This window comes from Ambystoma mexicanum, chromosome 12 (genome assembly GCF_040938575.1).
Source record: "Ambystoma mexicanum isolate Mex_15411 chromosome 12, UKY_AmexF1_1, whole genome shotgun sequence".
Taxonomy (NCBI): Eukaryota; Metazoa; Chordata; class Amphibia; order Caudata; family Ambystomatidae; genus Ambystoma; species Ambystoma mexicanum.
In genome coordinates this window covers 563,560,246-563,584,723 of record NC_090936.1, presented here as the reverse complement: position 1 = coordinate 563,584,723, position 24,478 = coordinate 563,560,246, and the positions used below count along the sequence as shown (strand labels likewise).

The 24,478-nt window shown below is 45.5% G+C and overlaps 1 protein-coding gene across 2 annotated transcripts in view; it reads right to left on the bottom strand.

The window, feature by feature from the left end:
• CENPQ (centromere protein Q) overlaps nt 1-24,478 on the bottom strand; it is a 486,431-nt gene that overhangs the window by 189,464 nt on the left and 272,489 nt on the right. For both annotated transcript variants that reach the window (XM_069628870.1, XM_069628869.1), the window contains exon 6: nt 14,843-14,911. In XM_069628870.1, the coding sequence (XP_069484971.1) occupies nt 14,843-14,911 (69 nt within the window). The remainder of the gene's footprint in view (nt 1-14,842; nt 14,912-24,478) is intronic.

The window sequence follows — 24,478 nt, the reverse complement described above, 5'->3', positions numbered from 1 at the left end:
CTACGGCCTTTCACTCAAAAATGTATCACTCAAAAATGTATCACTTAACAGTCTCAATGTCCTTTTCACCAACTATCCATTGTGGACATCCCTCAGCCGGGTTCACACATGTCGTCACAATGTACATAGGTATATTACCATTTACCCTCAATTCGCAGCCATATCATATCTGCCAGTTTCACAGTTCTCAATTAGCAGGCATCCCTCTGTCGGGTTCACATTTGCCTGTTTCACAGCTCATTCAGTTTTCTCTCATGTGTCAAAGACTTTCGAGTGTATGAGGGGTTTTGTTCGACCCTCGTAGGACCACTTTGACACTTTACACTAGCTCTCCTAAGGCCTCTTGGTCTTTGTAGTTTCAACAAAACAACACAACCCAAAAAGGACTTCAGTCAGAGTCCTTCGAATGAGCGCCCCCGCAAAGCCTGACCACTCTGCTTCTGAACCTTTTACTAGGGTTTCTTTAAAGTTCAATTACACAAGCTTTTTGTTCAACAAGGTTGACACATGCAACCTTGGGCCCAGCACAGTTCAGTTTCACTGTCTTCTCAGACTCACCGGCTGTGTTCAACTGTTGGAGTTTCTTGTCTCGGGAGTCAAGGACGGCACCACAGTGGCAGTCGCGTCTCCCCGCTTTGTCTATCAGCGTGGGAGGGCCCTGTGTGCCATTGACACCTGTCACAACACATGCCAGCTGGACTTCCCGGTCTTATGATTTCCCTTTCAGAGACTTCACGAGTACGAGTTGAAAAGGACAAGGGCAATTCCCTCCTAGTCGTCCCTCCAGGTCTCTCCACCATACCATTAGATCTGCCATCACTCAGCAGATCTCCATCTACTTTTTGTCACTTGGCAGAAGCGGTGAGTCCATTATTTTATTCCAATCAACTTCGCTTTCACTCTTCCAATCTTACCCAGCTTCACTCCCCTCCATCTCACATCATGGTTAAGCCCTAAACCTAACCTTTTCCTCAATTTCCCCCACCTTCCCTGTCACTGCTTCTCCTTTTCCTGCATCTAGCCATCTTCCATCATTCAGTACTACCCACCGCACCATCTTTCTGCCAGTCATAATCTTTCCTCTTTAAAAGCTTCAAACTTAATCTCTTTCCCTTTATCCTCCCTTCCGTCACTTACTCACTTCCCTCTTCTTTCAACTAATGTTGTGCAATTCTCTCTTAACACTAGTCTTGCTCCAACTATTGATTCTTTTCCCCACGCAGCGTTGCTGTCCCTCTCGTAACACCGGTCAGCCCGTGCTCACCTCTTCTCTCTTTACTTTCCCCTTTGAATCGGGCAGAGGGGACATATCCCTCTTTTGCCAACATTACTCTTTTCTCTTCCTTGCACTCCTCCTAGGTTTCTTCCCTCATTAGCAAGAAAAGCCTACTCCAACCTCATCCATTCTTTTTCTCCCTACCCTTGCTGTATATTTTGGCTCCTTTACCAAATTCTTTCTCCCTCACGTAACAGTCTCTAGCTTCTTCATTATTCTCCAGCTGACTTTGTTAGTAAATAAAGTAGCAAAGTCATGCTACTTTCCTCTTTTCTGTCTCCTTACTGCAAATGCTTCTTCACTATCTTTTTCCTCAATTGTCTTTGACAGAGCTTGCGTTCTTACTCTAGCCCATAACAGTGCTTTTCCTCTTGATCCTCTCCCTTCCGCTTTCATTAAATGTATCCTCTACTTCATTTTCTTACCTCTTGCATTAACTCTTCCCTCTCTTCAGATACTTTTCCCTCTGCCTTTAAGAAGGCTGTTATCATACCCATCCTTAAAAAACCTTCACTTGATCCTTTATCACATGCTAACCTTTGTCTAGCTTCTCCCTTTGTGAGAAACCGGAGGGTACTCTCACATCTTCTCCCGAGGGATCTGTTAAGGTGGCCAGGGAAAGCCTTAGCTTTTGGATACCGACCCTGGTGGTGGACAATTCAGGGAGGATCACCTGGGTGAAGGGTCTTTGGGGATTGGGGAGAGTGTACCTGTGGGTGTGACATGGTATCCCCCCCAATTTCAACAATAATCTATCTGACTCCTCCTCAACCTTTATGGGTTACATGTAATCCCAACCCATAACTCCCTCTTCACCCCTATCTAGTACTGAGATGAAGAAGAGGAGACTAGGAGTAATATACACCTCCTATGGGAAACACCACTATAGTACTGAGACAAAGAAGAAAGGACTATGAGTAATACACACTTATGTAAAACACCACTATAGTACTGGGACGAAGGAGTATGCAGATCCCGATTACTGAAGGTCAGGCATGTCCCAGTAATTCGATTTATCATGGTCAGGCAATACCAATTGACAACATACACCTGAAACCTATGAATAAGGCTCAGGTGTATAAAAAGGTGGAGCCCAGATCAGTACGAGGGAGGAGGGCTGCATGGGTACAGTAAAGGAGAGCTGTCTCGATGCCGAGAGAGGCAGCTGCTTGGGAACAGGAAGAGAGAGTGGCCTTGGTAGCAGGAGATCCAGAGGTCGGAAGACTTGCCACTATCCCAGACGACTCACAAGACCCGAAGTGAACAAATCGCATGGTGTGTGTAAGACCGGGAATCCATTGCAGTGAAAGAGGATAACAGGAGCTGCCAAACCAAAGAAAAGCAGAACGGCTGCATACCGCAGCTGAAGCCGGCGTGTGGAGAGTTGTGTCCGGCAAGGAGGAGAAAAAAAAACGGGGTCCAAATCCCGGCTGGCCAGGAGGTGAGAGGGAGCCGCAGAAACCACATTAGTGGAGCGGGAAGATCCAGTGAGGGTTAGAGGATTCGGAAGCACCGGAAAGCTCCTAGGTGAACCAAAGGCAAGCAGCGGTTCAGAATCTTGAATGCAATTAGTTAAATCTTGAATACCAAACTGAACTAAAATCACTACTTGAAAATAATTAATCTTGAATAACGAACTGAAATAAAAGATTGAATCTAACTAAAGACACTGTTGGAATACAATTACTTAATTTTGAATACCAAACTGAACGAAAAGCACTAGTTGAATATAATTGCTTAATATTGAATACTGAATTGAATGAAAAAAACTGTTTGAACACAATTACACAGGCTTAAATACCGACTGAATGAGAAGTACAGTGTGAATGAAAATATGCAATATTAAACAGGAGAAAAAGTATGGTTTGACGAAAAACTAAGGCATATCAAGCACCAGCATATTAAACACTGACCGAACATTGGCAAATAAGTTGACAAAAGAGTGCCAGACTGAGTGAAAACAGATTTACAAACAGAACTAAAGTAAAGGGGTTAACAAACCAATGTGGAAGAGACTTGAAAAAGACTGATGATATGATAAGTTATTTTAAACACGCTCAAGAGTGTAACAGAGGCAAAAGGGGATGAACTTATGGTTGCGTGACCTGTGGTGGGTGGACCATGTGGTCTGACAACTGTGCCTAGACCTGGGAGTTCCCCACTGTGAAGTTCACTTACAGAGCAAACCAAATTAAAGAGAAGCACCAGGCTTCTGGTTGCGTGACCAGTGATGCGTGGACCATGTGGTCTGACAACTGCACCAAGACCAGGGGGACCTAGACGGTGAGAAGCCTGAGACTTTGTGGCAAGTCCATTGAATACTACAGTGCAATCTCGGGGAAGGGAATCCTGAGAACCTAAACAACTAAGAAACGCCATCTCGGGGAAGAGAACCTCAAGACCCCCTTTTTGTGAACTGTGTGCTAAATTGAACTTGGGGAGGGGAAACTCAAGATTTGAGAGAACATTGGAACTATATTAAGTCTGAAGTATAAGGCCCAAGAAGAACTTAAGCTAAGAGCATCTAAGACTTAATTTTGAACACTATTTTAAGTAAGAAGAAATCCCACACTTTGTTTATTTATAGATGTGATGGCAAGCATAGGTTTTGGGACACAGCCAGAACTTTGATTTGGATTTATAGACTTAGACGTTACTTTTCTTTAAGATATAGAAATCCACACATTATTTATAGGGCAAGTTAGGCCTTACACCATCCTGACATTTAACTAAAACTCGTTGAAACTTTTGTTGTCTGGGTCATTTCTCTTGACACCATGCCTGTCTCTCACCTTTCTCTCAAAAGGAATTGAACGAGTCGTCCACTCCCAAATATCACCCTATCTTGACACTAATGCCCTACTCCCTTCCTCTCAATCAGGCTTTTGTCCACTGCACTCTACAGAAACTGCTCTTCTTAGTGTCTCTAACTCACTTCTCTCAGCCAGGCACTCTAAACGTTCCTCTGTTCTCATTCTTCTCTATCTATCGGCCGCTTTCAACACAGTTCGTTACCCCACCTTTGTCACTACCCTCTCTTATCTTGGATTCTCTGGCTCTGAAATGGTTCCGCTCCTATAGTGAAAACCGTTCCTCTACCATCTCCTGCGCTGGAAAACACTCCTCTTCTCTATGGTGTACCGCAAGGTTCAGTCTTGGGACTTCTTTTTTTGCTCTACACCGCCCCCATCTGCAATAATTTCTTCTTTCAGACTATCATCTCATTTCTACACTAATGACTCTCAGATCTTTGTTTCTTTCTCCACTTTTTCTGAATCTCTCCATGCTACTATTTCCTCTTGTCTTATTACAGGCCAAATCTTGGATGCAGTCCAATTTTCTGCATTTAAATGCCTCCAAAACAGTGATTCTGTTCTTCTCATTTACTTCTGTCCCTCCCCAGTTTCCTGCCTCCTCTATTTCCTTTATCATTTCCTCCATCTACAACAGCTTGCAACTTAGGTGCAATCTTCAACACTTGCCATTCCTTTGCTCCTCACATTTCTAACATTTCCCATTTGTGTAAGTTTGAACTCTACAATATATGTAAGGCCCGGCCATACTTGACCTTTCACACTACTACATAACTCAATTACAATTTTGCATTCTCACGCCTGGACTACAGTTCCTCTCTTCTTAGCGGCTGACGTGCCTACCCACGTGCCCCTGTGCAGTCTCTTTCGCTCAGCCATTTGCACTCTCTCCACTCCTCTATCTCGGCATCTTTGTACTTTCTTTCTTGGCTATTCTTTGAATGGTGCATCCCTTATTACTGTCAATATATACGGTTTATAAGTGTACTCATGGCCTATGCCCCATCTCTCTGCTCTCATTCTATGTTCATTCTGGTCCGCTTCAATCCAAATCCTATTTGCCCCTCTCTGTCCCTAAACCTCCCTGTGCCCAATCTCGCTGTCGTTGCTTTTCATTCCTTACTTCTAAGCACCGGAACTCATTCCCTCTTGACATTAGATCCTCCTTTTCTCTTTCTATTTTACACTCTCATCTTACAAACTTTCTTCTGAATTCTAACCATCAAGTTTATTATTGTCAACTTCATGGAAAATGTAGTTTCAAATGTATGCGCAGTGCTTTGGCGAAAGCGTTTTATAAGTCAAATAAAATACAAAATACAAATGTTACACGTGACTTTTTTCAGACACATTTAGAATAAATCCTATAATGCTTTTTTCCTTTAAGTGCATTATTGCAATGGTTGTGCATTGCTATATGTCTTCTGCATAAACTCCTTTTCAGAAGGAACTATACTAATTAATAGACCGTAAAAGCTGCTCAGGCAGTGATTCTGTGCAGGTTACAAGGGGTATAATGTGGTACGGACATTACAGGGTGTAGACTGGTAAGAATGTAAGGTTACAGTCACATGTGAGATGGAAGATGCAGATTTTGTAGTCTCTCAGGGAGTACCTTCCAGAAACATTAAGTAATGGGATTGAGACCATGGAGACATCCATGTTTGTTTATTTATTTATATGGTGCACCGGACCAGAAGGTATGAGGGCGCAAGCATTACAAGTATATTCTCAACTTAGTGGACCATGTTGTCGATGGACTTGTCTGAATCCATCATGTACTGGACAGGAAAGGTTGAGCTCCTCTGAGGGACTCAACAATGAGTTTCGATTCTCAAATGATCCTTGATAGTTCCGTTTTGGTCACTGGGCCCCGACCTATATAGGTGCATGTTTGGCAGGTGGAGCAGGTTGTTGCACGATTGTTCTGGTAGAGTAAACAAGTAACTGTAGACTTCTAAGCAGTCCTCCAGGGCATCTTTGCAAGACAATGAAGGGGTCTCTTTTGTTACTAACATTAAATGATGGCATGTGCTCCATTTCGCCAACAGGGGTTTGCATAACTACAAAGCACAAACTAAAATATAAAATATAAATACACTCCATCAGAAATGAATCAATATGTGCTGAAGGCTCTCCTGTGCCCAAGACTGCCATTTAAACCTATTTTATGTGCAAGAATGTCATGTTAAAGAAAACACACTTGGAACACAATTTGCTAGATCGCTGACCAGAATAGAAATCGTGGCACACGCTGTGCTCATTGCTAATGGAACAAGTACAGTGAAGTTCTGATGAGTTTCTAGACTAATTGGAAAACTTTAATGACTTGATGATGGCTTGTGAGCAAAACTTGAGTGACAGACTAGTTTGTTTTTATCAACACATTCTTTGTATTTTGATGCATCACATTTTTCTCACCATGACTGAACAATGCGTCCTACTCAGTATTGATCTCTCTTTCATTAACTAAACTGACATGTGACTCAAGCTTCATCTTTATTGAGATTGAGGGATTGTAGTTACTTAAACATTAAATATGTTGTATCTCACGTTTCTGAAAAGTGTGTTAATTCATGAAGTAAAACATGAGTAGAGTGGAGCTCTCATGTCGAATAAGTATTTTCTTGCATTAACTAGCACAGGAAGATCCTGATACTACAACCCTGAGAGAGGAGGAAGACCACACACCTGGGAGAAGGTGTAATTATTATTGGATATTTTGAGACGAAGAATCAGTCATCTATGGGTTCAGAGGGCCTACTGGTGGCGCCTGCTGGGAGTCGGAGTTCATTGGGAGTGAACTGAACCACAATGGCCTGGCATTGGAGAAAGTCTCCAGGCAGAATCTGCGACTTGTGTCTGGAAAACCTAATGGAGAGGTTACCAGAAGAATCCACGGGCCTGTGAGAGAAGCCTGGTGAGGTGAAACCAGAACCTGAGAAAGAGCCAATCTACTGGCCCCTTAGTGTAGGGTGTACTCTCAAGGAAGGGAGGCTCAAAACGTGTGTAATTTTTAAGCATTTTTTTAGCATGGGGTTCAACACTATAGTGCTAGCCTGTGGATCTTTTTGTTGGCTGGAATTTTGTGTTACTTAGTGTAGGAAAAACCTAGAGGCCAACAGGATAGCTTAAGATTAGATTTTGGAACATTTCTATTGTGCATCTTATTGGAATTTTTGTTCAGAATAGTTTATGGCATCCCTGGAGGGACGAGTACAGATTAAGGGGTAGGCTTGTATTTTTTTTTTTTTTTTTAGAAACACCTCACGTTCGAGGATGGGAGCAATTCAACACCCTCATTCCGTCTTGGCCCATCCCCAACACGTTTTCTATAGCCACTCCCTTTTGGCTTTTAGTCATTTCCCCTATGCCCTATATGAGTTTTATCAAATCCACCCTCAGACTAACTCAGAATAAAGACTTGATTGCATGGTATCTTTGCTTTGCATTGTGTGCATCATTGCTCTGCCGCTCCACAATGGGCTTGCGGACTAGTGCAAGGATAGATTGTATTTGAAGTTTCTCTTTTTCCTTCCTGATGTGCATACATCCAGGCTTTCTCTTGCCAGTCCTTCCACATTTCCTTTATTATAGTCCTTCTGCATTACAATCTTTCATCCAAGTCTTTGACCTTAGTTGCATTGCTTCTCTGTCACGACACTTCTCTGTCAGTCCTTCATTATAGCCCCCCTTTGTCACAGCCCTTCTTCATGAAAGTCCTTCTGGTTTTTCACTGCCATTCTCCTTCGTCACAGTCCTCCTTTTCGTCACAGCCCCTCATCAATATCCTTCTCTTCCCCCATTGTCAACATCCTTGTCTGTCCACCTCCTTCATCCAAGTCAGACTGTCCCAGGCACAGTCTCTCAATCTCTGGCCTCCCCCTGTATCGCTCCATTCATCTTTTCCCCTCTTCTTCCTTCATATGGCCATCTGTCTCTCTCTGCCTTACTTTCTCTCTTGCTTGCTATCTCTTTCTGTCATGATCGTCATCATTTTATTGAGCAGCAAAAACCATTACACTATAACAATACAATATCATAAAAATGTAATGGGTAGACCACAACCCATAAAATACATAACATTAATACAAAAGAAATGAAATGACAAATTCCATAAAATAACCGCCACGTCCCTTTAGACAGCTCTCCCTTGCAAGACCCACACGTCTATGGAGCAAGTGCCTTTTGTGCCAGGCTGCATGGATATAGCGGGCCACTACTTCCATCACCCTCTCATCATTAGTGGACGCACAGTAATCCACGGCCTCCTTACAAGTTTAATACTGTTTGACATAAAGGGTAAGAGGAGCCCCTTCCAGCTCCATCTGCGATAGGTGGGAATAAGTAAGAAGTGCACCATGGTCTCAATGGTCTTATCACATGTACAGCATCCAGCCACAGACACTTTCCCCTACTTTGTGGCTAGGTAGGTCAGCAGGAGTTTTCTCAATTGAAATCGCATAAATAGCTTTCTGGACTTTTTAGTATCCTTGAGGGCACATAAGGATACATCTCCCATGCATCCTCATGTTTCAAATGCCGGAAGTGTGGGGCGTTTGTCCGAGTTGCCACACACTGCATCCCTTTTCACATCCCAAAATGTCTCCCTCAATTCCCTAAGGTAACATATAGCAATCACATTTGGAGACTGACGCAGGATTCAAAATCCCAATGCAAACCATCTCTTATTCATCCAGGCCATCCACAGGCTCTTCATACAAGCACCCAAGCCTAAAATATCTTAATGTTGCTTGATCTAATCCGGCCTCCGGGTTAACCCCATTCCCTAAATCCAATATGCAATTGGTAAAAGGGCTATACGATCAGCGATAGAACACACCCTTGTCTATAGACTATGGAGGTCAACAATGAAAAACAACTTTCTAAGGAAGGAATTTTCAGCCACAGTCACTGTGGTATATGGTGCATATCCCAGTAATCAGTACCATACATAACTGCAGGAACAAACTCATGTATATCAAGAAACAAGGCAGGGCAATTCTCACCAAACGTCATAATGAACAACAGAAACCCAAAGTCAGATTGGCCCAATTTAATCCAGCTCCTTTCCATCGGTGGCCGCACCATGTTGTATTATCAAAGCAGATGGCTGTGCTGTCAAAGTGAGATATTACCTCTAAACAGCTACCACTAAAAAAAAAAAACACCTCCTGGGCCATTTAGTTGGACCCATCACCACTGACTCTGTTTTTCTCTCCTCAATGACTAGCAGTTTGCAAACCGAGGAGTTACAAATAGTGTTCAGTAATTTATTCAGTTTCCATGTGAGTGGTTAACATGGCATCATCCATAAATAGAGGAGCAAATTATCCTGGACTCCCACCCTGGGCACATCCAGTTGCTGGATAAACAGAAACTCTGCTAAACCATTCCGGACCGGGATAATAGGGTGGGAGTCAGCACACGCCCTTGTCTGACACCAATGTTTACAGAAAAGTGCCCAGTTAGTTCTCATGGTCGTTTATGACTCTTGCCAGGGTACCCTACTGAAGCACCTCTAGCATCTCCACATACCATTTTCTCATGCTTCGACTCTCTGATTTCTACAGCCATTCTTTATTCACAGAGTTAAATGCCACTTTCAGTACTACACATCTCTGTCTCCCCCCCCCCCCCCAACATCTCACTGGGGAATAGGGCTGGTTGGGATGGAAATAGTGCAATATAAGGCTATACAAGAATTACATTCTGAATTGAGAGTGTAGGAGGGCTGGAACACTAATAGCATAAAACATGATTTAATGTACGAGAATTTCACTCTGCTATGTGTAAGGAACTCATGGTGGCAACAGCAAAGACAGACAAGTGATTACAGTTCAAGGGTGTTTATTAAACTGTATGCAGATTGGAAAAACACCCAATCTAAACCTAAATTTAAGATGGGAGCAAGTGTCGACCATCAAATGAAAATAAGGCAGCCCTAGTGGCGGCGTATCAAAATAAAAAAGGGCCTATACTAGAAACCTATTGCCAAACCTTACAACTAAAACAAAAAGGGTGTGGGATAGTACTCCAGAAAAGAAAGAAGTGTTAATACATAATATGTAAGGATGTGGTAGCCTGGATCTTCCTTCCCCACGTTTTGAGCACGGGGTAAGGTGGGATCTTGGAGCACAGCACACACTCGAGCTTCTCCACCACGATGCAACAGTTTTGTTCCAGTTTATTAGGAGCCTCGATGGCCAAGTCTCGTTTCTCATGAAAGTCACTTGCCTTCGAGGGTCGGACGTCTATAAATCTCAAAAATAAACGTTTCCTTTAACAAAAGAAAAGTTTGTTTCCTGGTTCACTTAGGGTGACGATTCTTCACCCCTGGGTCCGCCCTCTTCTGGGCGCTGACCCCTATTTTTTGTGGTGTTGGATGATTACTTTTCACCCTTGGGATCTCCCTCTTCCGGGCTTGAATCCCAAAACAGTTCCTTTCAATATCAAGGCATTCAGTATGGTTTACTGATACTGAGGGCTTGATAGGTTTACCAATACGAAAAACTAACGAACAAACACAAAGTTCTGTGTTGTGTAGGCCTTGGGTGATGGCGTCACCCTTGGGTCCCCCTCTAATGAGCGGAGACCCCTTCTCTACTTTCAGCCTCCTTACGCCGGGGTTCACGCTGGCTTTTCTCGGTTGATGGAGTCCCCTCTGGATCTCCCTCGCTCGGGCTCTGATCCTTTTCAAATGTCGATGTCTTTTTGAACAGTTCATAGTGGACATTCTCTCAGCCGGGTTCACGTTTGTCAACACACTGTTTCTTGGGACTTTAGACTTGCCCCCTTCTCATCAGCATCCCTCGGTCGGGTTCACTCTTGCCAACTTAACAGTCACAATTCTTTGCAGGATTTACTTCCCTTGCTTTCTCACAGTTCATAGGTCAATGGCTTTCAACTGTATGGGGATTTTGCTTGACCTCCTGTAAAACCACTGTGGCCTAAATTGGCGGCTCTCCTACGGCTGTCTGGTTTCTGTAGTTTCCCTCAGACGCGGATCGATGAGTGTCTCGAGTTAGCACCCACGTGGTGCTGGTTTCTTCTGCAGCTGGTCTCCCCTTAACACTTTTATAGATTGTTAAACTAATTCAATTTGCCACTTTGCGCCTTTCATTCGCCACAGCCCGGCTCTTATCGGCTTTCCACTCCACTCACCGGCTGTGATTAACCGCATGGTGTTCCTCGTAACTGGAGTCAAGGCCGGTACCACGGTAGCAGGAGTTTCCCTCGCTCCCGCTTATCAGTGTCGACAAGCTCCGTGCACCAGTGACATCTGTTGCAGCACACTTGGGCTATTGTCCTCGGTTTTACGATTACCTCTGCAGAGGTTTCAGAGGTCAGCGTCGGAAGGTGCAAGGTTGTGTCTCTCCTTGTCAGCCTCTCGATATGCTCTGCCTTTCTCCTCCTCTTAAAACTGCCGGACCTGGATAGCTGTCTCATCTTGTGGTCTGCCTTGCTCGTACTGTGCTCTCTTGCTCCACCTTTTATCCCTCTGGGGAATGGAAAAGGGCCGTCAGGTGTGTGTGATTCTGATCAATTGCCTGACTTCGCCTGATGTTTGTATTGGGACATGTCAGACAAATGGCTCTGATGTTAGTCCGTTCTCTGGTGTGTCATGCAAAAGTGTTTGTCGGAAAAGGGGGCTGGGGGGTTTGAATGTCCAACGTGGTAGGATGGGGAAAAGGTGCTGAAAGAAGGGGGATAACGCATCTCACCCGTCGTTGTCCCACTCCACGAGGACCCCCTCCCCATCCAGGTATTCCTCCCTCACTGGTGCACCCGCTTCAACTGGATCCAATAGCAATGGCTGTGTCCTGGCCACCTGGATGGCAGATCCCTGAGGACTAGCTAGGAAGACACTTCAGGTCTCACACATATGATTAAAACAAATCCATCCCCCGTCAAGCCCATGTTTGGAACTGTGTGTGCTAATTCTACATTTTCCAAATGGGGCCTTTGCCTGCTTGGAAGGTTTGAGGCATGCATGGAACATGCTCTGTTTGTAAGTGTGAAACCTGCAAGCAAGCACTGAGAAGAGAAACTGCTTCAGTTGCTCCAGTGGTAAATTATATGATATGAATGCTGCTCAATCAATCATCCTTATATCAGTGATTACTGTGAGAAACCAGAAAGTGTCTCACCCGCTGGTCCCCGGAGATCAGTCATCCATGTGACCAGAACATGGCCATCGGTATTGGATCAAGTTCCTGGGGGTGGACCAGTCGGGGGCAAGGGGGGGAAATCACCTGGATGAGGAGTCTTTGGGAAATAGAAGTCTGACACAGACGGGCGAGATGCAGTACCCCCTTCCTTTTAACACCTTTTCCCCATTCTACCCTGTAGGACATCTACTGCCCTCCCCTTTTCCGACACAAACATTTTCTTACACACTAACAGAAAACGGACTAACACCAAAGTGGTTTACCTGACATGTACCAACACACGGGTCAGGCAGAGTCGGGCAATTGACAATAACCATCCACACCTGCTGGCCCTTTACCTTCCCCACAGGGATAAAAAGGCGGAGCACGAGAGCACACTACGAGCAAGGCCAAACACAAGAGGAAACAGCTACACAAAACCGGCAGGAGAAAGGTGGCGAGACCTGGAAGGATGATGAAGGGGGAGCTGCCCTTGCCTTTTTCATCTCAGACCCGTGAAGCCTCTGAGAGGGAAATCATAAGACCGGGAGTTACAGCTGGCGTGTGGAGGGGCAGATGTCAACGGTGCATGGGGGCCTCCTGCATTGAGAACATAGGCAGGGAAGCGTATTGGCTACCGTGGTACCATCCTTGACTCCAGAGGCAACACAAGCCAACTGCTTCAACACAGCCGGTGAGTCGGAGGAAGCGGATAGCAAACCGACATGTGTTGAGCCATTGGTTGCAATGAACTTGAGAACAAAGAACTTGTGTGTTTGAACTTTTGGGAAAGCTTGAGAAGGGCCAGCTGCAGAGTGGGAAGGCACTGCAGGAGTGCTCATTCGAAGGACTCCGGCTGGCACCTTTTTTGTTTAAACTGCAAGTACCAGAATGCCCTGGGAAAAAGCGGCGTGAGCTGTTGGAGTAGTCCTACAAGGGTCACGTCAAATCCCTTGTACACGCTGTCTGTGACCGATTGCCAAGATAGAGCTAACGGAAGTGAATCCTGCATCATGAGAATGTAAAGTGAAAGGTATATTTGAAAAACCCGAACATTGTGTAGAATAACGCAAGTGTGAAACTGACAGAGGGATGCCTAGCTAGGAAATGCGAATCCATGCTTTCTGTTGAGACTAAATAAATCACAAACTGTATTAGGAAATCATGAACTGTGTTAAAGATTCTTAAATATTGTGAGCTGCATTTGGAAGGCCGTAGTGAACCCGACGGAGGGAGGCCCAAGTTGCAAGAACGATCTGACCCCGCCGGAGGGAGATCCAAGGGGCGAAGAGCAATCGGCCAAGGTACAAGATTACTGAAGGTAATTTTGTTTGTTTGCTGTTTACGAGTAGGGGTGAAGAATAATGCACCCGTGAACAGTGTGTCAATGAAAGTGAACCCGGTTGAGGGTTGTCCACAGTGTTTGTTTAAAAGGACATTTAAGATCCCAGATGTTATGAGTGATATTTGAGAGGCCGTACTGAGCCCGATAGAGGGAGGCCCATTTTGCAAAGAAGATCCGAGCGCGGCAGAGGGAGTTCCTAGGGGCGAAGAACAATTGCCCACAAAAGTGCAAGACCACCGAAGGAACTTTTGTTTGTTGTTTTGATCCAGCAGGCGTTCCAAGGCAAGGGACTTTGAGGAAAGAGACCTGACCCTTGAAGGTTTTGGTATCGTGAAATAGACTTGTGAATCTTGTGCTGGAAAGGCCCAGGAGTGTGCGGTGCTCAGGAGTCCCGCCTTGTCCCGTGTTAAAAACGTGGAGAAGGGGGACCCTGGCAAATCATCCATCCATTTTGAAAACACTTCTTTCTTTTCGGGTGAACATTATCCCACACTCTTTTGCAACTTTGTGATAAGGATTGGCAATAGTTATTTTTTTAAGTATAGGCCCTTTTATTTGACAAGACGCTACTAGGACTGCCTTATTATTTGATGGTCGTAGCTTGCTCCCATCTTAGCTTTAGATTAGGTTTTTTCTCACCTCTGCATACATTTTAATCAACACCCTTGAACTGTGATCACTTGTGTCTGTCTTTACTGTTGCCACCATGAGTTCCTTACATTACTCACATTTATACATGTCCATTGATCTCTTTGCATGTACGTGACTGGTAAACTGGCACTGGGCCTTGGTAGAGCACAATATACTTGTCTTGCTGGAAACAATAGTTATGTCTGTACTCTATTTTGGGGTTGCACAGTCCTGCAGTTGGCTCTGTAGCTAAATTGTTAGGGGCTATACCATTCTGTTGTACATCGTCTACAGCAAGCCATGTGAGGAGCAACTCAGGACAATAGTACAGTGTACATTTGTTCACCTTGTCCAAGAGGTAACTCTGTATGATTGTTGACAACAGCACTAATACAAATGAACATATCTCTAGCTTTTTGTATATAATCAAAATGACGGTTGACTGCCACACATCCCTTCTCCCTTAACAATTGCAAAGCAAAGTTTGGATTTTGCCAAGACCAGTGACTGTTGATTTCATTTTTCCTTTTAAACTGCATTTGTTTTCTTCACTGTCACTTTAGGAGTAAAATTGCCCCAACAGTTTGGGTGACATGAAAATTATGAATTTATGTTTTCATTTAGTTACCTTCCCTTCAGGTTTCTGAGGTGCGTCTGTACAGCTTCGCGGTCTGGCACTTTCTTGCTCAGAAGTGTCCTAAGTAAGACAAAAACATGGAACATTTCACAGTGGGTCAACTAAGATAATGTTTATTTTATCCCCCCCAATAAATCTTAAAAGTAATGGTCACCCTCCCTTCTCCTAGACCATATCTGGATTAATCCAAGTACACCCGTACCGAACCTCATAGCAATATATCGTAACTGCTTTCTAAAGAGATCTTTTGCATTTCAATGCCTTTAAAGCAGAGGCCCACTATTGCACTATATGTTCAAAACTGCCATCTTGTGGTAACAGGTAAGACGTGGGTGAGTTAACGTTGACTGCAATGGCAGTACAACCCTAACCATACGCCCCAGCTGGTGACGTCCGTGCCCCCCAGAGATTAACATTCTCAATGCATTCACGCAATCACGTGTCGCCATGGAAAGAAGAAGACAATGTAAGTATTCGTATGAACATGTCATTGTAGAAATAGGCCACTTTTTAAATAGCCGCCATTCGATATCAGTAACACAGGACAGTTATCATTCTGCACAGGATACAAAATATTAGATCCTTGTTATACCATGGTTACTAATATATCACATGTCTGTGTATATGAAAGCCCAACGGAAAAAGGTTGGTGGTGTGCTGGTGAGAATGTGTCAGAATGAGTCCAAGGTGTTTCACACTTTAAATGCAGGTCATCTTGGTATGCTTCAAAGCATTTGGATGCAAGATCAAAATTAGACACATGGAAAATGTTAGTCTCTAGACCAGGGGTCTCTAACCTTTACGTTAACAAGAGCTACTTTTAGTTAATGGGCAATAGGTGGGAGAAAAACAAGAAAGATGTGATGGCTGGAAGGTTTAGAATAAATCTTAACCTCGGGCATTGCTCTGGGCAACCCTCCAGACCATCGTTCTTTGTCCTGCCAAGCCATTACAAAAGGGGAAAGACTATGCAAATCAGACTTGGTCCCACGCCAAAAGGGGCAGTCCAGCTCAAACTGCTAGGACACATCCCTTCTGCATGAGACTACAAGCATCCCCAAACATGTTTCGGCCTTGTTGTGCATCCATCAGTGAAGAATAGCAAACAAACCGGCGTTAAGTGTATCAAGCGCCATCAGTATGAACAGTTGACCATTCAAAGGACTGTTACCAAAGGGTTTCTGTTGAATAAATGCACTGATAAAGCCAGTATTCGACATTTGTATGCCTGTTGAAGACTCTCATGTTTTAAGAATCCCAGTATTAAAAATTAACTGTAAATAAAATGTATCCATAATTTCAAATACACACTACCAAAGGACCGGACAATTCTGACATTAGATACATTACAGCAATAAGCACACGCCACAATGTCACTCTGTTTTGCAAAAAGGTGCTGTACAAACACATCATACCAACGGTTAGCCATGGAAACCTGCATTGCCCCAGTCCCTAAGAAATGTGACGGGCATAAAAACTGCTTCCAATCACATTTTTCCACAACTCATGTGAAACGTTCTGTACTTTTGAGGCAATTATCGGTCCTATTTTATGTTGCTCTGAAGGCTTTCACAAATGAAGCAATATTGTATTCATCACTCACCGTAATAGTATTTCTGATGCTTGTATCTGCTTATATTAACATGCTTTGCATATGCCGACATCTAGTGGAAGTCGCAGAGTATTCCGCATTAAGTTTTCGAAGTTCAAAAAGAAACGTCGACAGGGTCTGACTTATAATACTATCCAAAGTGTGAAGTACCCTTTACCCATGATCCCTCACGCGTCGAGGTCCCTCATATTTGTTTCTGACAAGAGGGAGTGTACGTTGTAAGCGTGCAGTGTAGGTAGAGACCATGAGGAGTGAAAGATCCATGCTTCTTTTATAAGCACCTTCTACTCTAAGGTGGGGAGGAAGGTCGGGCACATTTGAATCTAAGCAGATACAAGCATCAGAAATACGATTATGGTGAGGCTTGAGGATCTGCTTAGCATCACAAGCTTTGCATAGATTAGTGAGAAGTACTAGTAGAAGGAGGTAGGTTATAAAAAGGTAGCGCTGCAAAGAGATGTTTGAGCACCGCTTGCCCCACCTGTGTATCAACCCTAGAATGTGTCCCCAGACAGTAAAGTTGAGTGAAGGTATTTACTGTACTCCAAGACCAGCCTTGCAAATGGCATCTAGGGGCACGTATGCTATGAAGGCAATGGTTGCCCTATTGCTTCGAGTTGAGTGTGCTCTGGGATTAAAGGGCAATGATCTCTTGGCAAGAGAATAACAGAGTTTGATGCATTTGACATAGAAATCGCTGCCTAAGAAATAGGGTACCCTTCTCTTTCAGTGGCTATAGATACAAAGAAGCGACCCGTCTTTCTGATCGACTTTGTCTTTTGAAGGTAGAACATGACAGCTCTGCGTACATCCAATGTATGTGGACTTCTCTCTGCTGTGTTTGAAGGGTTTTGAAAAAACACAGGCAGCTCTACTTTTATTGACGTGGAATTTTAAAATGGATTTGGATGAAAAGCGAGGATGTGTATGTGTATCAGCACCTTCTCCTTGTGTATTACTACAAAGTGGTCTTGTACAGAGAGCTTGTAGTTCACTAATCCTTCTGATAGAAGTTACGGCTATTACGAAGGCTGTCTTGTTTGTAAGTTGCTTAAGAAGGCCTTTGTAAATAGGCTCAAAGGGGGTAGCCATGAGCCTTGTGAGCAGGACATTGAGGTCCCAGCCGGAAGTAGGATTAGATATTTTTTTCATTTTTTTTAATTTATAAAGCGCACAGCGGCCCTGGGGCATTGTGGCGCTGTTACAGAGTTTTTACTTGGGTGTGCAATAAAACAACATTACATGGTATTAGTTGTACAACAGTGGCATGCATAGTCATGGTTCTGTGGTTACATTGCAACAGGGTGAGCACAGAAACATTAGTGCACGCTACGGGTCAGTGGAGGCTGGCCTGTAGGCAGGCTAAATGAAGAGTTTAGTTTTCAGGACTTTCCGGAATACTGAGTATGACGTTTCATTTCTGAGTGTTGGGGGCAGGGGGAGTATTCCGTTTTTTTTGTGCTTGGTGTTGGAAGCTCGCACCCTCTGCTTTGGCTCGTTTGTAGGATGGTACATAGATCTGGTTCGTGAGGTGCAACCTCGTGGGTCTGGAAGAAGTGACAGGGGTGATCCTTTCAGATAAGTATGGGGGAGCATTGTGTGAGAGGCACTTGTGTCTGATTGCAAGGGTTTTTAATAAGATTTGTTCTTTAACCAGCAACCAGTGTGCCTCTCTCCTAGCCTGAGAATTGTGCTCCCTTTTTGAGATGCCGAGAGCTGCCCGGAGGGCGTTGTTCTGTGTAACTTGTAGTTTTGTAATGTTTTTGGCAGAGGTACCTAAGAAGAGGGCATTGCAGCAGTAGAATTTGGTGCCTACTGTGGCCCTGGCAATATGAAGGCAATTCTTGGTTGATAGAAAGAGTTTAACAGCGTTGATGATTTTAGTGGTGCGTGCGGCCGAGGAGGCAATGGCACTGACCTGGCGTGTCATGGGTAGCGAGGAGTCGAGGAATACTCCTAGTGTTTTCACTAAGGGTGACACTGCGGTAGGTGTGTTGTCAATGTTGAAGGTAGCATATTGAGGGGAGAGCTTGCTGAGGGTCTCGTTGGTTCCTACCAGGAGGATCTCCGTTTTGTCTCCATTAAGACATAGACTGTTTGCTGCCATCCAGGTCTGGGTGGCTGTGTAGATGTTAGTAAGGGCTTCTGAATCTTGTTCATAGGATCCTGTGAGTGGGAGAAGGACTTGCGTATCGTCAGCATAGTTCGTGTAAGCTATGCCATGATGATCCAAGTCATTGAAGAGGGGGAGGGTGAAGATGTTGTAAAGTGTTGGTGCTGTGCATGAGCCCTGCAGAACTCCAGAGTGGATGGTGGTGGGAGCAGCACACGCAGAGTCTAAGAAGACCCTCATGAGTCTTCTTTTGAGGAAGGACTCAATCCAGGCTATGGCTTGAGGAGAGAAGTGAGCAGCATTTTTAAGTTGTTTGCAAAGGATGTTGTGGTTGATGAGGTCAAAGGCAGCCGATATGTAACAGTAGGAAAAGTGCTGGTCTGCCTTTGTCCATAATGTCACCAGGTTGTATTTTTAGATCAATTAGGGCAGATTCCGTCCCATGGCCCGGGCGGAATCCGGACTGTCTTTTACCTAGGATACAATTTTCTTCTAGGAATTGCTGGATTTGGGTGTAGGCAACCTTGTCCAGAATTTTGAGCAGGAAAGGGACCATAGTGACTGGTCTGTAGTTGTTGGCTATCTCAGGGTCTAGCAAGGGTTTTCTCAGGCGTGGACAGACCCAGGCCTCTTTTAGCGTATCAGGTACTTAGTTGGATTTAAAGGAGGCATTGATGAAGGTTTTGAGGAAGGGCGCATGTGTCTGCACACTCTTTGATCAGCTTAACTGGACAGGCGTCACCTTTGCAATTGGAGGGTTTAATTTTCTTCATGATGTCCAGTATTTCAGATTCGGTTACTTCTCTGAATGAGAAGGGTTTAATGTTTTTAGTTTTTATGCTTGCAGTGAGGGATTCTGTCTGCATGTGTTTAGAGAGGTTGTTGTGGTGGTCATGGATCTTTTTTTGCAGGAGTTCGATTTTGCTAATAAGGGCTGTTTGAACATTGGCGTGCCAAGCTTCGTCTTTGATTACTTCTTGTGCATTGGTAGTCGGTGTGGAGAGCTCTTTGAAGATGGAGAAGAGTTCTCTGGATTCAGAGGTGGGGTTGGTAAGATTTAGCTTCAACTATAGCTTGCTTATATTGCTTGCTTGGGTTTTATATGCAAGGAGCGTGGCGTCCTGTGGGGAGCCTTGCCATTTGTTAAGGGCTTTGCGCTTAAGGGTACGTAGTTCTTTCAGTTCTGAGGGAAACCATGAGTTGGAGTGTTTTATTTTCTTAGCTTTTTTGTTCTCTAGTGGGGTGATAGCGTCCACTGCTGTTTTAAGCGTTGTGTTGTAGACGCTAGCCAGGGCGGAGGGGTCTGATGAGGCAGGATGAGTGAGGGCTGAAATGTGTATGAAGGGGAGAATCCTTTCTTTTGTGAGGTTGCATGCACTTCTAGCTAGGGCTGGTGGGACTGAGCTGGCGTTATTAGGGGAGTTGGTGGTGGTGGTGGTGGGGATGAAGAAGTGTATGAGGTGGTGGTCGGTCCAGGGGGCAGGGGTGTTGGAGTTGATGTCAACATTGCAATTGTGGTCTGCAACCCAATCCAGGGTGCGCCCTTTGCAGCGAGTGGTGGTGAGGATTTTGTGGTGGAAGCAGAGTTCCTGCAGTGTCTTCGCTAGGGCTTTGGCTGGTCTGTCTTTTTGGTCATTGAGACAGAGGTTGAAGTCCCCCAAGAGAATAGATTTGGAAGTGGTTTTCAAGTTTTTGCCAAGGAAGTGGAAAAGGTTGTCAAGGAAATCCGCTAAGGGTCCTGGAGGGCGGTATGCTATGGTGGTGTTCGGTGAGGTTGCGATCTTAATAGTGAGGAAGACTGCGTTCTCACCGAGGGTTGAGGTTATTTGTCTAGCTGCTAGGCTCTCTTTTTATTATGAGCGATACTCCCCCACCCCCTCTGGCTGTGGGTCTGTCTTGCCGAAAGATGGTGCAGCCTGGTGGGAGGGCTAGCGATAGGGCAGGGCCTGATGCTTCATGGAGCCAGGTCTCCGTAATAGCTAGGGGATCCAGGTCAAGATTGGAGATGATGCCCAAGATCTCAGTGGCGTGTACCGGGAGGGATCTAGCATTAATCAAGGCACATTGTAATAGTGTTATGCTGAGATTGATGGGGCCTTTGTTGGACTGTGTGGTGGTGTTTACTTTGGTAGCCTTGGATGAATCGGGAGTAGAGTCCTTGAGAGAATCAGGTGAGCGGGTTTCCTGAGCCTCAGCGTGGGTAGGGGCATGAGCATAGCGAGTGCGCTGACCTAGGTGTGTATTTCTAGAGCCAACGGATCTATGTCAATAGCGTGGTGGGGTTGTGGTTCTGGAGCTGTGGTTGTGTTGGGTGATCATGTTGCCTGATGTGATGTGGCCGGGCATCTGGAGTGTAAGGAGAGTGGCAGTTGGGTAAGTGGGTTTAGAGAAGGAGGGTAGGAAGGAGCTGGGCGGAATGTCAGTGTGAGGCGGGAGTGCGAGGGGTGACATGCTGTGTTCAGGTGGTGTGGGTGTTTGTATTGGGGAGATTCACCCATGGGGCGAGTTTGTGGGTAACAGGACAAGTTCTCAGTGCAGGGTAGAGCAGGCAATGAGCAACCAGGTGAGGTACAACACAATAAATGCACAGTAGTACAGCACCATCAATTCAGGCAGTGAGGTACAACACAATAAATGCACAGTAGTACAGCACCGTCAATTCAGGCAATGAGCAACCAGGTGAGGTACAACACAATAAATGCACAGTAGTACAGCACTGTCATTTCTGGCAATGAGCAACCAGGTGAGGTACGGCACAATAAATGCACAGTAGTACAGCACCGTCAATTCAGGCAATGAGCAACCAGGTGCGGTACAACACAATAAATGCACAATAGTACAGCACTGTCAATTCAGGCAATGGGGGCAATCAGGTGAAACCAGTATTTAGCTGCAGGTAGCAGTTGTATATTCAAGCTGTGAGATGGCAGTAGCTCCCCACAATTCCTTTGTAGGGGCAGGTGTGATCAGTGCGATCAGGCGGGTGACACAGCTGGCGGTGTAGACTGGCCATGGGCTGGCGGGTGGGTGATGTGGGGAGTGCGCGGAGGGGCTCGGGCACTAAGGGTGGCGCGAGTCGGTGCGTGCGAGGTTGAGGGACAGGTTGCTACTGTAGCAGGGCCGAGGGTAAGTAACCTCTGCATGTGGATGTAGCTATAGGCAAGGAGTCATATTACAATAATGAACGGCTGATTTCTTAGCGCGTAAGAGCCATGAATGAAGATCGGTAGTGTTCATGAGTCTGTTTTCGAGTTAGATGTTGGGAAAAGTTTCGGGCAGCCCTGCAGGCCCTACCGGCTCCAACAGGCTTGGGACAGGGAGCCTTGTACAGTGGGCTTTAGGCAGTTGGGCCGGCTTCCGCCTGCCGATGGCTGCTATTGGATGAAGTAGCTGCGTCGAGCACGGACTATGGGGGAGATATGGGGAGATACGGTGGGCCGGGGGTACAGTTTTTTTGATGCCCTCCATGAAAGCCTTAACTACGGGCACCTCCCACCATGATATTTTGTTCTGGGATGTGATGTAAGCAGACAGAGCTGCTAGGTGTACTTTGAGTTAAAGACTAATCCAGAGTCAAGCAAGTAGAGGAGGTAGTTGACTATATTGGTTGGTGAACAGTCGGTTGCATTGAGCGACTGTGTTCGGTACCACAACACAAAGCGTTTCCATCTATTAAAATAGCAGTGTCATGTGTTAGGCTTGCGTGCCTCCTTGAGTATTTCCATGCAACTATGGTCTAGGTTAAGGTGATCAAATTCTATGACCTCAGGAGCCAAGCTGCTAAATTCAGCTTCTAAGGGCATGGGTGCAACGCTGTTCTCTGATCTTAGGTCAACAGGTTGTCCATGCAGGGTGGTTTCATGGGAGGATACAGGGACATCATTTGTAGGTGTGAGAACCAGGTCTGGCGGGCCCACATTGGAGCTTTAAGGATTAGAGTTACTTGTTCCTGGTGTAGCTGTGGACTATTTTGTTGACAAGGGGTGTTGGGGGAAAGGCGTATGCAAATATCCCCGACTAGTTCATCAGCAGTGCGTTCCGAAACCTGGAGCGTAATCTTGGCATTGCGTGTTTTGTTGTGTCGTGAAAAGGTCAATTTCTGGGAACCCCCAGTTTGAGCAGATATGTGTTTAATTGCAGTTCATGCTCTGAAGGTAGCACTGTACTCCTGCTTAGCATGTCTGCCAGAGAATTGAGTTCCCTGGAGCATGTTGAGCCACCAGGAACATGTGATATAGTGCCCACCGCCAGATGTTCTGAGCTAGTCTGGACACTCTTGGAGAGTGTGTTGGCCCGTTTGTTTATGTAAAACATGGCTGTAGTGCTGTCCATGGGGACTAGGACTGTTTTGTGAGCTAGCTGAGTTTTGAAGTCTTGAAGTGCCTTGAGAACTGCCAGAAGTTTGTTGCATTTCCTGGTCAATGCTCGTGTCCACAGGCCGTGACCGGTATGGTGAAGGAAGTGAGCGCCCCACTCTGTCAGATGCATCTGTTGGAAGAATGGCTTGGGTCGCCGGTGTGTGCCAAGGCTCTCCATTTAGCAGATTTACTCTGTTCCACCATGGTAGCGACTGAACCAGAGGTTGCAAAATCACCACTAGATCGTCCCACAACTCGCTAGCCACTCTTGCACTGGCCGCATGCGCAGCCTGGCATGAGGCACTAGGTAGATGCACAAAGCCATCATTGCCTTCCGTACCATCATCAGACGACCAGGTACATACTGAGGAGTTTGAAACAGCTTGTCTTGCACCATCTCCTCGGAGAGGTAAACTAGCCCAATGTCCGTTTTGATTAGTGCCCCTAGAAATTGCTTTACTTGGCTGGGCATCAGGCTTGATTTATCGGTTATGGAGAAGCCCAATTGGAACAGCAGATTGATAGTTTGCTGCGTGTTTTAAAGGCACCTCTGGGGAGAATGATCTGTAATTAGCCAGTCGTATATGGACCTTTGTGAATACCCTGGGGGCTGATGCAATGCCGAATGGTAGCACTTTGAATTGGTAGTGCTTGTCTCCCAATTTGAACACAAGGTATTTCCTGTGCGCCGGCAACATTGAAATATGGAAGTGTGCATCTTTCATGTCCAATGTCACCAGTTAATCCCTTGTTTTTAATAGTGGAATGACTTCCTGCAACGTCGCCATCCTGAATTTTTGAGGCTTGACATACGTGTTTGCAGGGCGCAGGTCAAGCACATGGCGATGGCTCCTTTTTGTAGAATTTGGATCTCCTCCTTGAGGATGTCTAGGTGAGCGGAGGACATGCATGCTACGCGTGGTGGATGGTGGCGAGGTGTTTCGAGGAACTCAACCGAGTATCCCTTGGCCACTGTATCTAGAACCCAGAGGTCTGACGTTTTTCCGACCCATTGCTGGGCAAAGAGTGTTATGTGACCCCCGACTGGAGACACATGGGAGGGAATGTGGATCGGCATTTTATTTGGCAGCACGGGCTGCTGCGCCTCTAGAGGCTGCTGCCCTGCCTCGTCCTTTTTCACAACAAAACCCTCGCTGCTGGTATTCGTAGGACGACTGAGCATGTGGGCTATAGAAAGAAGCACCAGACGTGCTTGCTCTGGCCTAGCCTTGTTTTTCCGAGCCTTGTGCCCGAAAGTTTTGGCGTGTGTTAAATGCTCCCCTGGGGACAAAGAGTATTGGATATTTGACCAAGGGTCTTAATGGTCTCATGCTCTTTTTTTGCCGTTTCCAGCTGGTAGTCTACAGCTTTGCCTAAGTGGAGACCCTCCTCGATGAGCATATTGACCAGGGCCGCCGTGTCTGACATAAATCCTGAGTCTCTGAGCCAGGAATGTCTTAAGAAGGGTACTCTCTGCAATGACTCTTCCTGAGGTGTCTGTACATTCTTCAGGATGTTTTGGGAGCCTTGCTTTCCCTCAGAGG